Source organism: Ochlerotatus camptorhynchus, unplaced genomic scaffold (genome assembly GCF_037179485.1).
Source record: "Ochlerotatus camptorhynchus isolate MF236.1 unplaced genomic scaffold, CSIRO-AGI_Acam_v1.1 ptg000078l, whole genome shotgun sequence".
Classification (NCBI taxonomy): Eukaryota; Metazoa; Arthropoda; class Insecta; order Diptera; family Culicidae; genus Ochlerotatus; species Ochlerotatus camptorhynchus.
Window position 1 is genome coordinate 75089 of NW_027040568.1, and position 15052 is coordinate 90140.

The following is a 15052-nucleotide window of genomic DNA, read 5'->3' on the forward strand; positions in this document are numbered from 1 at the left end:
ACATCATTGTTGGATTTATATTTTTAAGTAAATAAAAAGAAAGACCATCTATTCCTGGTGCGGACGTATCTTTTTTTGAATGAATTAATTTGTTTATTTCTTGAAAGGTTATGTTAATAGTGTTGACATTTGATTTCCATTGATATTTCATTTCTTTTTCTATTTCAGGAATATTCAAATCTACAAATTCGGGAGTATTTAATTTAAACCATCAAAATAGTAATTTTGCCAATGGATTTTGTTTATGTGTAGAGGGTTTTACACTGAAAAAGATTTCACTTAGTTTCTATTAGGAACGCACATAATATTTTTCCAATAACAAAAATAATGATTGTTATCTGAATATCACATAGCAAAAAAAAATCTATATGAGAAATCATATAGATTTCATTGGACACATAATGTTCATGTGATTTAGTGGTGCGATTTCCAATTATGGGATCACGTGAAAGTTATGTGAAATTCACTTGGATATTTTCAACTGGTTATGTGATTTATTTTATGAGTGTAAGCTCATGCAGTTAATGCCTGAAATTCTCTCCGACAGACTGTAAATATCGAGTAAATAATAGCGACTGTAGTTTTTCTCCGTGTGGCCCACTGTTTGCGATTTCGACATCTCTTTCTCACCAACTGGCAACACTCTCTTTGGAAATCATCGCCAATTCGCAAAAACGCGAGAGAGAAATGGTCGCACACACACTACTATGCAATCTGACACTACAAACTCATCGCGAACGGGACAGCTCCGTCGTACAAAAATCGAATATGGCTGCCGTGGTGTTGAAAAAATTCGCAGCAATCTTGATTCTCGGTTCTATTTGTGCGCTAATCGGTACGAAACAGCAGCTTTAACGCCGTAGTTTGACGCGTTACGAGTTTGTCCATACGGGAGTGTAGAAATCTCGATTTGAGAATCGCTGGGAATCTGTGGAAATTGCAAATCAATTTAGGCAAGGGACAGCCTTTTTCTCCTGGATCTCTGCTGATGGTGTAGTTCGGTTCGGTTCATCCGTCATTCGCCCCCAGTAAAGTTTGTTCGTCTCTCGACTGTCTGTTTTATTTCTCTGTGGAAGGAAAGGAAAACGAAGTAGGAAGATTCGCGTGGCCGTATCCGTGTGAGGAAGAATACACTCGCATTGAAGGGAGACTGCAGGAAGAAAATCCGGATTCCTGGCTCCTACAGTTTCAGTTGAGTGGTTTGTCGAATCATCCCGTTTGCCGTAAAAGGGTTTCCGTCTCCGTGAGAGCTAAGCAGCAAAAAAAGGGGTGAGTCGTGGTTGAACTTCCAGAAAAGAAGCAGCAGCAGACCAAACGTCAAAAAGGGTGATTAGAAGAGAGTCGGGATTTTGGTTCCGTCCGAGTCGTTTTTTTTTTCTTTTCTCCGCTATACTTTCTCGAAAAAAAAATAGAGTAATAGCCGCAAAATCGTACGTGTGTATTGTGTATCGTTTGGATTCAATCTCGATCAAGTGATTTGCAACGGAATTGACGGAAGTTTTGTGACACCCATCGTGGTTCGGAATTGAAAGGGAAGGAAGCAAGCAAAAGCAGGCCAAAATTCGACCGCTGGTGGGTCGAAAAAAAGCACAAGAAAATATGCGCGATGAACGGAAGAAAATTCCGCTGAAGAGCAGTGTCTGAGAAGAAGAACAACAAATTTCGAAGCAAACAACAGCCAGCAAGGAAGGAAAAAAGATCGCCGTGAGAGAATTCGGTGTTTGTCACACGGAGAGCGAGAAAAGAGCGAATTATTTTGACAGTTCGTGCGTTGCGTTGCGCTGCTTGCGAGTGCATTTGTGTGCGTGTGCTCTCTCTGGACTGTGATAACACAACAAACAACAACAAAAACAAAACGATTTTCGAGAGCGACAAGAAAGTCAAAAAAAAAAATCTGTTTAGCGAGCGGATTGTGTGTTTCGATTTTTTCGCGTTGTTTTTCTGGTCCTGTACGTGTGTTTTTGGAAGTGTGAATTTGCGTGATGTTTTTGCCATAAGCTGCCAATGCAGATCGTGTTTTGGGGAGCAAGATAAAGGAAGACCTAATCCTTTTATCCGCGAGTAGTATTTCGACGATTTACTACAACAGTAGCAGCAGCAGCAGCGAATCCCGGTGTCCTATCTATATAAAGGTAGATATGCTGACTTATTACTGGACTTCTGCTTTCTTTGTCACGTTACGTTTATGAGATGTTATCGTTATAAGTTATTGTGTTACGAATTACGCAAGTGGCTAAAGTAGGCTTCCAACCAGTAGTAAACTATCCTGTTTGTTATTTGCGGGAGCTATTTCATATGGGATCAATAAATGTACGGACCACAAAGGAAGCTGCTGTTGACATTACTTTGCTCGATTAACATTTCAACCCGAACAAGGCATAAGGCATAGTGTAACATTAATCGATTTTCTCATCCGTTAATAACTCTGCTACAAAGACGTATTTTTCCGGAGTAATTGATGATTTTGACCTTAGTTGTTTGTGTAAGCAAAGTGATTAGGACGAAACTAGCAATGGCAATATAATGGACAAAATGCTAATAAAGTTTTCTCTTACAAATCTTATTCCTAAATAAATTATTAGCATTTTTTACATCTTATATCCAGAACAACATGTGAAAAGGGCATACAAGCTTTTTGTAAACAAACCTTCTTATGCCCTTTTCTCGCCACCCATATGACACCAACGCAAACCTTTAACATCACCGGGTAGAGGAAACTTTCCCCTTCCCGATGATATTGCTGGTTTGCGTGGGCGACCCTCGGTTGGTGAGAAAAGGGCCTACAAAGGTTTGTTTACAAAAAGCTTGTATGCCCTTTTCACATGTTGTTCTGGATATGACTTATGAAATTGATTTATTCTTATTTGTGTTGATCTTAAAACTCGGTTTTTTATTCGTTTACTATTGAAAATTCATCTTTTCTCAAGACCCCCTTCTGTCTCGCAAAATCAGAAACCATTGAAAATTCATCATTTCTATGATTTCTCGCGTAACATTTGAAAAGGGCCTATGTCCAAAATGTAAACAATCCAGAAAATGAATTGTAAATTTTTTCGCCAGTATTTAATTCCTATATAAACAAATTGAAGTATTTTAGGCGTTTATATTTTTCACAATAACAATAGTAACTATATCTCAGTACACAACATCCAAAACATGCGAAACGTTTTCAAAAATACATGAAAATCGATAAAAATTTAATATCACAGTAATAAGCCTTTTTGTGAATCTTTAAATGGTTAGGCCCTTTTTGTTAAGCCGTTGTGCTTGTCATCATAAATTGTAGGCCCTTTGCTAAGCCTTTTCTTAACGTCAAATAAATCATCGGCCCTGCCTCAAGCAGTAGGGCCTAGCTTTGATTTGAAATTTTTCAATCATCGGCCCTTCTACGTCGCTAGGCTTATGAATGGAACCTCATCGAACGAAAAAAAATATATGTTAGGCCCGAGGTTAGGCCGTTTTAGCATGAATGATTGGAAAAATTTCGTGGATCGGCCGTTTTTAAAATCAAGTTATTTTTAATGATTTTTATCGATAATGCGGAACATTCCTATACGACTGGTAGCTAATTACCAGTGCTACAGAATTGTATCAAAAATCGGTTTGTTAACATTTTGATCATAGGCCCTTTTCAAATGTTACGCGAGATTTCATCAATACGTTCTGAATACGACCTTATTAAAATTGGCCCACAATAGCTCCGTGTTTACATTTCAGTTTGAGATGACCCATTTGCTTTTATTTCATAGTAATTTTTTGTTGCCGCTGCTGTTCAATGTGTATGAGTACTATTGAACAAATATAGGGGAATTTACGTATTCTCGTCAATCTAAGCAGCGTCTGCACTTCTACTAGCATTTTCTCAGCGTCACGCACATATATGATGTGTCTGTTTGTTTACATTCATCTGCTGCTTGCTTCTCTATCCATTCCAATCGACAGAATTTTTCAAAACGTTTTGAAAGCGTTTTTACAACGCTCCAAACTTCTCAGGTGAGTGTGACTATTGTCGGCAGTCTCTTTTTCTTCGGCAACCTTCCCATTAGAACTGCGTGTTAACCAGCTGTTCTATTATCGGCAACTCGAAATCAACCTCATTTTGTAGTGCGTATGCTTTATTTGAAGAAAAATGTAGCATTACTGGATTGCTCGATCGTTCAAATATAATCAGATTGAAGCTGAAAGGCTAAACAATCGTTTGGACACATTCAGGGAAGTGCGTTGATGGGAAAACATGGTGAAATTAACGTTTAAATTTTGGTTGCCGAAAACAGTCAATGGGTGCCGAAGCCAACATTTACCCTATATTTTTTTGACTTCACAGAGTAAGCTTTTGGTCTTATTTTCGTGTCTGAAATTTAAAATTTAAAAAAGATTTAAAATGCAAACTGGTTTTAGTCAATACAAAACTAACGAGCTTAAATTGGCTCATCACTTGGCTAGCCCATTGGTCCCTAGTACATCTATAAGCGTAACCCATTATCGTACAAGAAACTCTCAAAGTTTGTGTTTGTTTTGATTCGCCTTATCAACATGACAGAGTTTAATGAGAGGCTACGTTTCGAGGGGTGCTGCAATTGACTTGAGACCGAAGGTCTAGTACTTCCTGAGCCAAAAGATTGAGCATGTTTCCTCGGGACTCCCTGGTCTTAGTGTTTATGTTACTATTCCATTCAAGAATTCAGCAGCAGATTCGAGAGATTAATAACATTGCCCGTAATTATTGCATACATTTTAAATTACTTCTTGATCACGGATTGAAGCTATACGAATAACCAGACGAAGGCAAGTTTTTCAGTAGCAATGCTTGGAAAATTAATTTTATAAGCCACATCCGTTATTTGCTTAACGTTGGAGGCAACATAGCATGCAGTCTATCTCGAAAATCAATCATTCTATGGCACAACTGGATCCTAATGCGGATACCGAACAGTAGTTATATCCGGAGCAAATTGTGATTAGGCGAAACTAGCAAAATGTAAACAAATGGTGAAAACCCGAGCAAGTTTGAACGTATTAATTTAATTTTTAATTTAATGCTAAGCAATATATTTTCTATAGGAATTACATTTATGATCGTAAAATTGATCCATTTGTATTTGTGTTGAGTGTAAAATCTCCTTTTTATTCATTTTTTTTCTTAAAACTCGTCATTTTTTATAATTTGGCCCGTAAATGCGGAACGTTAAGAATACGCCCTCATTAAATCGCCCCGAACATGTATGACAACAACAATTCGCCCAATACTATGCGCCTTGTTTTGATTTTCTTCAAAGTGTCGCCCTTCACTTTTCGCCGTGTTTACGTTTCAGCTAAAGATGGAGCCTTTTACTATTTTCGCTTTTGTTGGTAAACAACATTGATTTCGTCCGTTCATTGAAATGTTTCAAAATTGCGCCCTGTACTATCGTAAACTAAGGAAAGAGCGTGATCTATTTTAAAGCTTGTTTTGAAATAAATTTTGTTTCACCTTTCACTTTGCACGGATTTTTCGGTAGTGGAACATTTAAAAAAAAATGTTTGTGGTTATTTGTTAGTATATTTTTGCCTGCTCCATCTGATTGCAGTAAAATCTCCGTTGTTTACATTTAGCTAGTTTCGCCCTAATCACAATTTACTCCGAATATTACTGATTGATAACTACGAAAACTCCACAGTAGATCCACTGGTTAGGGGCGAAGCGTTTGGAGTCATCCTGAAATGCATTCATGTTTCGGATACATTTGCTAAATATGCCAATATTCTGTTAATGTTTACTTTTAATTCAACCAATTTCGAAGCGATAAAGATGATAACAACGGATGCTCAGCAGTAAGGGTTGCTCTTGGAGAGACTGCTTAGTTTCCGGAAACGAGCTACTTCCAAACCTATCGGGTGGAATATTCAGCAAAGCAGCTGCGTCTGCAGTTATTCTAGCGGTGCTTACGATGTTTTACCATGAATATTAACAATTATTTGCTTACCGATAAGCATTTGAAGCTTCGAAAAGTCTATGATGAATTTAACAGGGTTTCAACTAACTGAAAACCTGGAAAATCAGGGAATCAGGGAAATATTTCTTTGTAACAGAAACTTATAATAAGTATGACTGACTTAGCTAGTTTCAAACAACTTAATTACTTCGTGTAGTTTAAGGATGGTTTTTCTTTTCAAATTTTAAATAGAGTCGCGAATTTGTGGTGATTTTGAGCCTATTATAAATTCAGCTCCCACTGGGTGTTGTCACATTCCTGAGTTGAACTGAGAAAAAAATCCATTTCCGTAGACGCTCGGTTGTTGCAAAATTTGGTATGGGTATGTGCGTCTCTTAATAGATGTTACACCTAATTGCGTCTGACTTAATTTAACCTTCGAGTAGATTGGTACGTCTGCTCCGATCCGATTGGAGCGACTTTGAGTAAATGCAAGAATGGTAAAGAGTTAAGCTGGGTTTAGACATAGCAAGTCATTGATCAACTCAGTTGACTTCAATTGGCTTGAAGAGTTGAGCCTGGTTCAACTTTTTTCAATTCGAGTGAGTTGATAAAGTCAGTTGAATGGTATGGTTTCAACTGAGTTGATCTTTTGACTTGCCTTGTGTTGTCTAAACCCAGCTTTGAGAGAAGGTGATGATTTTTTTTTGAATACTTCTAGTTATTGTTCCTTAACAGCTTGATTAGCTTTAGGATAATGGTCTTGCTTGGGAGGATTTTTTATTGTTTGGAGTAGCACTTTTATGATTGAATGATTCAAATATACACGAAACGAAAATCAATTATTTTATTCATGTGTTTCACTTATACATTTTTGCCATTACATCAGCCTTATACATTCCATAAGACAAACCACATAGGTCCTATAAGAATGCAGAAAAGGTATGTGTGACCGCTTATACATTTCATTCAACACATGATCTTTTTTTTTTTTTTTTTTTTTCCTTTATTAACGAGACTTTCAGCCTTAGGCTGGTTCATCCAACACATGATCTTCATTAACTTTTTGCAAGGCGTCTGCTTATTAGTTGACTTATACATTTTATGAATAATCAGCAATAGAAATTTGCCAAAAGGTATAAGGAGATTTCTATCCGTGTACGTTGACAAGCATTGCCTTGACAGCATACAGTGGCTTTATTGAGTATTCTAGGTCTTCAGTGGAAACCTGTTTAGCTCGTAAAATTTTAGTCTTAGTAAAGTTTTAGTATTGTAATGTTGCTGCTATTACAATTTAGATGGAATTGATTTACAAAATTTTGGAGGTGAAAGTGCTTTTTTTACGATTTTCCACTGGAGGAATCCGGCCGCGAATTAGCTTTTGGTTAACGTACTATCCGGAATAATTTTCTTGTTGAGCTGGGTCTCAAAATGTGCTCAAGGCAAAACAAATATAATGGGATTAAAAACAAGTGTTTCATATGTAAAATGCAGAGTGACCAGTGAACTAAAAAAAGCTGAGAATTAGAAGTCACCGGGGAAAAAACCAAACTATGAAAAATCTGGAAAAATAAACCTCGTCCTTTCTTCGAAAACAGTCCCTTGCAGTCCCTTGGATTGGACTATATTTTCAGGATACAGTCACCTTGAAGAACTATCAAGAGAATTTTTTAATGTTTTTTTTAAAAAAATTTGAGCAGATTTTATGAATTCTGAAGATAACACCAAGGTATTTCAGATAATATTTTGTAGGGAGCTTTAGGGAAACCTATAAGACAGTTTTTACTAGATCTTTTGGATTCCAGAGTTCGTGAAAAATACCAAGGGAATCTAATTTTGAGGGTACAATCCCAAAATAATTCTGCAAAGATCTGTAAGAAAATTTAGAGGATAATTCCAAGCGCATTTCGAATGGATTTTCTAGGGAGTTTTAATGGGAATTCCATGCAATTTCCAGAAGAATTTTGAAAAGAACTCCACGATAATACTGAGCAAGCTTTGAAAACAATTCTCGACAGGAACATTTCCCCTGCCCGATGGTGTTGGCTGGGAAGGGGGATTAAAAGTTTTGCTCACAAAAATTAATAGGCCCTTTTCAATTGTTCGTCGAGAATTGCATGGGAATTCTACGGAGAATTTCAAGTAAGTTTAAAAAAAATTAAGCTTCAGTGAATTCTTTGAAAGATTTTAAAATACGAAGGGAATCTATAAACAAATTTTAAGAATTCGTTGGACAAGGGACTTCCAAAGAAAATTTTAAATTTATTTTAGAAGAATTCTGAAAAGAAATCTCAATCAAATAAAAGCCGCTGAAGTTTTAAGTGAAGACTTCGAACGTGTCGCAGAGCTAAACACAAGATTCAGCAAAGGTCAAGTCTTGAAATCAAAGCTTGTCACGCAGCTCCAGCGTATAAAAATAAAAAATATTCAATGTGTTCTGTTTGTTTGTCTGTGATGATAAGCTCCAACTCGAATTAACTTTTAATACCATCCCTGATTGGAGGATGTGCCAATTGTTTATTAAGGGTAGTACCGTTAATCCGAGGTGGAGCTTACCGTCATTAGTGTTCATGATTAGTCAACATTACCCACAGCTTGTGTCACTTTTTCACGAGTGAGTGAAATCAAATCCATCCGTGCACTCGTCTATTATACTTCCAACGACAATTCAAGCTGAACATTGCATTGGAGCCTTAGTAACATTGACAGATTCTCTTCGTCGACTTTCTCTTTGCATCCTCACGGCCACGTTAAAACATTCCAGCTATTTTCAGCACAAGCTATTATCTAGCTTTGCATACGACAAACACGACAAGAAACGGTTCAGTACCTAAGTTATTAACGAAAGAGCAAGTCGATGAAGAGAATCGATCAATGTTACTTAGGACCTAATCCATTGTTCGGCTTGAATTAACCTTAAAAAAGGGCCTTTCATTGTTGATCGATTTTCTTCATAGATTTCCTTCCATCATTGACTTTCTATGCTAACATCCCATACACGGTAACCGAAAAATACCCAATAATGACTACAAAGTAAGCATTTTCGAGGGAAACATTTATGAGTAACTAGCTGAGTGTGCCCGGCCTTCCTCAGGATTCAATATTAGCTTGAGTTTATGTGCCAATTTAAAGCATCCTATATTGTACCTAGCCCCCCCCCCCCCCTCTTATCTAAGGGGCTAACCTCTATGACCTTCACATGCCAAATTTGCTTCCCTTTGCTTGATTAGTTCTCGAGTTATGCAGAAATTTCTGTTTCATTTGTATGGCAACCACCCTTTACAGAGGGGTGAGTGGTCTCGAACCATCATAAAAACCTTTCTCTGCCCCAAAAACCCCTGCATACAGATTTTCACACCGATCGGTTCAGTAGTTTCCGAGTCTATTATTACAATAAGGGTCAGACAGACAGACAGACCGACGGAAATTCATTTTTATATATATAGATTACAACTACAAAAATAAGTAGTATGTATTCATTGGCGAGTAAAAAATACTCATATATGGGTATTTTTTTACTCATTTAATGGGTAGTCCCAGTCTCCCTCGAAAATGCTTACTTTATAGTCAATATCGAGTCTATTATGTGCTATTATAGTCATTATTGGGTACATTGCGGTTACCGTATATGCACTAAAAAAAATTGTATTCCCTTTAATCAGCCATTTTAACCGTTGTATTTTCTTTTCTTCTTTTGCAGGAAAATCCAGTGCGCGTGTGTCCATCCGAGTGATAGTGCTAGTGTGCGTGCGAGTGCGTGTGTGTGCGTTCATCCGTAGCGCAGTATAAAACCGCGATTCGTGTGATCGCGACGCGAGTGAATTTCGATCTTAACCCGGTTACCCAGAAAATCAGCGAAAATTCCGAAGAATAAGAAGAAAAGTATGGCAGAAAATTCTATCAGTAACAGTCTACCATCGTCACAGCAACATCCAAAGACAGCAGGTCGTGGGGGAGGAGGAAGTTCATTGCATCATAATAAATCACTAGATATGACGGCTGCTGGTGGTGGAAGCAGTGGCAACACAACGACAGGATCCGCACCGTCCGGTAAGGGCGGTAGTAAGCATGCAAATGTCATCCACCGAACCACAAGTGAAAGCTTACGGTTAGGCGGTGGCCCTGGATCTGGTGGGGGAGGTAGCGGTGGAGGAGGAGGAGGAGGTGGTGGAGGAAGTGACAGTTCTATAAGCAGCACGGTTCCACCGTCTTCACTGATGAACTCGTCTGGTTCAACCAACAGTATCTCGAGGGCAATAGCTGCGGCTACGGCGGCCGGCTCCGGGAAAACGTCCTCATTCATGATCACATCGGTTACGGTGGGTGCTCGAACCAGTGCAGACAATGGGGATGACTCTGCCGATGACCTTGACGAATCCCACACGGACGATAACAGTCGAATAACGGATTTCGAAAATGAAACTCCTTCTTTTTCCGAAGATACGTTCAGCAAAGAGGATGTATTCTTTGCCTCGAACGCTATCGGAAGTGTTCCAGTCATTCCGACTAGCTCTCAATACGGGTTAGCTATCGTGGCACCGTCAGATCGTGCCCACGGTACGGAGAGTCTAGCTGATGCGATGCACGTTAGCGTCACAGATGCAGGAATCAACATAATGGGGCATACCAAGGACGACGGGAAAGACCCACATCATAGGAATGAACGATTTAAGGTGGTGAAAATCGAAAGCACGGAACCATTTAAGCGTGGTCGTTGGGTATGCATGGATTACCTGGACCATACTACGCTACAGGCCTCTCCAAAAGAAGGAGCTGCCGGTACGGTAAATTCCAATGAAGGAGAAACGTCAACTGCGTCTACAGTTGTCGATTCCAATGCTATCCGAACTCAGGATAGCGGAGTGGTGCTGAATGATAATTACGCAACAAATACGGCTCCAGCTACGGTCGATGGCGACAATTCTGACTATCATACTCATCTAGCTGCCAGCGTTCCAACTAACTCTATCATAGGTCTACTAAACAATGAATCTCCTGGTCAAAGTCTTAATCTAACCCAACCGACTTCGATCGGAACGCCTGGCGGTGGAGCTATTCCTCAATCTCAGCAAACTAGTCATGCTCAACATTCTGCAGTGCCGCATAGTTTACCGCAAGCCCAACTTCAAAATGCCCTGGCGGGTGCTGCGGGTAATGGGTCTGTACCAGTTTCTGCTAATCAGCCGCAAGGACAATCCCCATACTATCCTCATACAATGTCCAATATGGCGGACATAACTCAGCAGCAGCAGCAGCAACAACAACCACAGCATCAACTTCAGCAACACCATCAACATGGTGTCACTCTGCCGAGCAACATTCAAATGCAACCACAGCAAACAAACAGTCCAGCTTCCGTGTCGTCTACCGTTCTTCCGCCGACAGGATCAGCTTCGGCCACATCACAGGAAATGAACATTGTCATCGCCAATTCTCAGCACCAACAACCGCAGCAAACGAGCTTCCCTTCTCCACAACAGTTCCAACAAACCTCTCAAACAAATTCTCCAGTTGTGGCCAGTATTGGTGAACCGATCTCTTCGGAATCGGCCATTCTTTCGCCATCTTCTTCCATGGCTGCTACTGGCACAGTTTCTACCACCTCAGTGACTGGAGGTAACCTTGCCTCCCAGCAATCAGAATCAGCTGGTTCATCTATTCCGGCAGCTTCGTCGGAACCGCTGGTAACTCCCTCGCCATCGGCTACATCATCTCCAGTAACGGCCACCGCCGTAAATAGTGACAACAGCGGTGTTGCCCCTGTGCCGTCGTCAATGGCTAGCTCAACGCCATCTTCTGCAGCTGTGGCTGCTGTTAGTTCCCCATCCATGTCGAGCAATTCGGCCACAGCAACTACCAGTAATAGTAGCAGCAGTCAGCAACATCAGCATCATGCCTCGATAGCAGCTGCCGCCGCCGCCGCAGCCGATCATCTATCGGAATGTAATCTACTATCGGCCGTGGCTGGAATCACCGCAGCAGCTTCCATTGTCGCCGGCAGTGGCGGAGAGGATGGCGAAAAAACCGGAGAGGACGGAGAAAGGTATGTCACATACTTACTTGCTTGTATCCATTCGAATGAATCTCTGATGTCTTCTTTAATCCTTTTCTGTTTTATTGTTTGTCTACATTGGAGGAAAATGTTTCGTTTTCTTGATGCGCACACCCTTCATTATGACATACCTTCCGTTCCTTATGATGTATCCTTCCGGAACCGCGTTTCCACCCCCACAATCCAAATGCATCAACAACACTCATATTTCGCCATACTTTTCATCTTACGCCACATATGACCACTAATCGTTTTTGGTTTCGGTTTTTGCGTTTCGAAATTATCTATTTTTGGTCAAAACTTCTTCAGTTATTCATTAGTCTGCGCTACATATTCAAATTACCCATTGAGATACAACATACAACATGTATTTAGAACTAGGTCACCACACCACAGTCAAGGCTTTCAGATTACCACTGAAGCCACAGTAATTTTCGCTCCAGAAATATGACACCACCCACCACCAGGTTGTGCACTATGTAGCCGTTGTGTGGTGACACAAATCGGTTAAGTAAATTAAGGAAAAACCGTTTCGTTTAAAACGATCAATTACAATGGAATTGAATACAGGCAACGCAGGACCGCCCGATTGCTGTTCCATTAATTTGATTGCAGATCTTGAGCATATCCCTTCATAACCATAGTTGGCAGTGCTCCGTTGTTATGTAGGCTCCCGACCGGCGCGTTCGCAACATTGTATTGAACGATTAATGTACCTATGTCTCTGCCCACGAGCAGTGTTCTCCTTCAATGTGTTCCAACCTTTCTCCTCCTAACACAACATAGACTGGTTAGAAAGGGGAATTTGTAAATTTTCTTTCTTTGATGGTCCCGAGTAAGAAAGGGGGACAGGACTGTTCGTGGTTATGAGATTGACTTTTTTAATTTGCGTGAGAGGCAGGCTTGGCTAGAAGGTGTTGGACCTCTTTCGTGGTTGATTCAACCCATAAATAGCCGCAACTTGGCACAATGTTTGCATTGCTTCTCAGACCGCCTTCTTTTTGTCTTATTGTTTGAACTTTGAAGCGGTGGAGTTGTGCAAAGAAACGCGTGCAGAGCTTCGTAGGCTGATTGACTTTCCATTGCGCTCCCATTATTTGTTTCCCAGATTGAGGATAGCAGATGCTGGACAATACAACAAGGCCTATGATGCTAGTAAATTGTTAATTTCAGAGTCCCTGGCTCAAGCAGTTTATGTCTAACAAGAACCAACCCAAACAAAAGGTATACGATTGTTTGTTTGAATTTAATGCGATTGTTTAATGTTTTGTATTGTTTGACCTTGTAACGAAACTATTTATGATCCAACTGAAAAATAAGTACTTTTTGGTTGCAATATCTCGATGAACATTAGAAAAGGTGCCATGTGCATTGATCGATTATCTTCATCGATTTTTTTTTGAGCAGCACGGTCATGTAAAGACATTTCCAGCTACATATTTATGACAAACAGTTCGATGGCATTTTTTTCACAAGAGAGAAAGCAGATGAAGAGTATCGATCAGTGTACATTGGACCCTTTTGTTTTGTTTGGTTCACTTTACTGTAGGTTAGCGGTTCTCAAACTTGCTTTGAGTTCGACCAACTTTATCTCGTGACCCACCAATATTAAAGGTCATAAACAGTCTTAAAATTAACAGTCATAAACACCCGCATAATTACTTAAAACCCGCAAAAATAGCTTTAAATCGTCGATTTAGAAGCGGGATTTCCAGGAATAATGCCTTACCTCGTGCGACAATACATTAGGTCCTAATACAGATTCTCTTTGCTTCCTCACGGCAGACATTCCCAGCTAATTTCAGCACACAGATCGCTGATACAAGCTATTATCAAGCTTGTATAGTACTGCTGGGCATAATGTCAAAGAGTGGGACTTCCCTTTCGTGGACACCAATGGCATCCCGTAACCTCACTTTTTACCTGTGCACCAACTTTCAAAACCAGATTTAATGCCATATTCATATTCGAATCGGTTGAAAAATACACTTAATCTTCTAGTTTACTCGACATCTATCCATCACAAGCAATATTTTGATAATTGTTTATGTTTTGAGAGTTGGTGCACAGATAGATTGAGGTTAAGGAAACGCCACTGGTGGACACCATACTTAACAATTTCAGTTCGCAGAAACCGTCGAGTTCATGGTTACGAAGCGCGGGCCCGAATCCAGGTTGAGTAGCTTTTCGGTTGCCTTTTCGAATATTCTTAGCTTACTTGATCGTCTGATAATAAAATTGCATTTAACTAAGTTGTCATGTGAAAATAAGACTGAAGTTTTACCTTTTTCATACTTAGATCCAAATCAGAGTTTCGCGCCAACACTTCCTACCGAGTTAAGATTATCAGTTTCCGCGGATAACTTCTCACGAATAACTTTCGATACAAGATGCGCGTTACAATCTCTGGCTATTTTTACAATGTTCTGCAACAAAATTAAACAATGACACCGATAATGACCATGCATCAGAACCCTAGTCTTAACCACTTCAAACTAGGTAACAACGAATAGAAGATTAGGAATCACATAAATAAAGACTAACTAACTATTTTTTTCCTTGTTTCAAGATCATCCTCGGTGGACAAAGTCGAGTCTTGTCACTATCAACAAGGCATAAAAAGTAACAAGGACTAAGATGTATTCCTTGAATTACTGAAAAATCCTGTTCCCCTAGTTTGAAGTAGTCAGTACTAAGAATCGGTTGTAGATCTACCACGTACCACGAAAAGGTGATCTACCCACGTTACGGGGTTGTTAATATAAAAAATATTTCTGTTTCTTAACGAACGAGTGGGAGCATAAAAATTGAGATTTTTTAAAATCTCTGTAGCATTCACTCTTTGTGCTACAACATCGTTTATAAACTGCCTTCGCTTTTCAAGTGCATCCAATTTAATCAACATACATCGAGATTCATAAGATGGTGAGGGTAAACTTGTCCAGCCTAACTTTTTTAGAGCAAATAATAGAAACTGTTTTTGAACTGATTCAATGCGATTTATATAAGTATGTATCTAGATATGGAGCACAGACTATAATACAGTACGCAAGGAGGGGCTTAACATATGCTACGTATAATGTTTTGA

At 39.6% G+C, this 15052-nt stretch overlaps 1 protein-coding gene across 4 annotated transcripts in view; it reads left to right on the forward strand.

Annotated features, from left to right (window-relative positions):
- The first annotated feature begins 745 nt into the window (after window positions 1-745).
- The window catches only part of bun (bunched), a 334561-nt gene continuing 320254 nt past the window's right edge, over window positions 746-15052 (forward strand). For all 4 annotated transcript variants that reach the window (XM_065217688.1, XM_065217691.1, XM_065217689.1 and 1 more), the window contains exons 1-2: window positions 746-2132; window positions 9613-11955. In XM_065217688.1, the coding sequence (XP_065073760.1) occupies window positions 9797-11955 (2159 nt within the window). In that variant the 5' untranslated portion in view covers window positions 746-2132; window positions 9613-9796. The remainder of the gene's footprint in view (window positions 2133-9612; window positions 11956-15052) is intronic.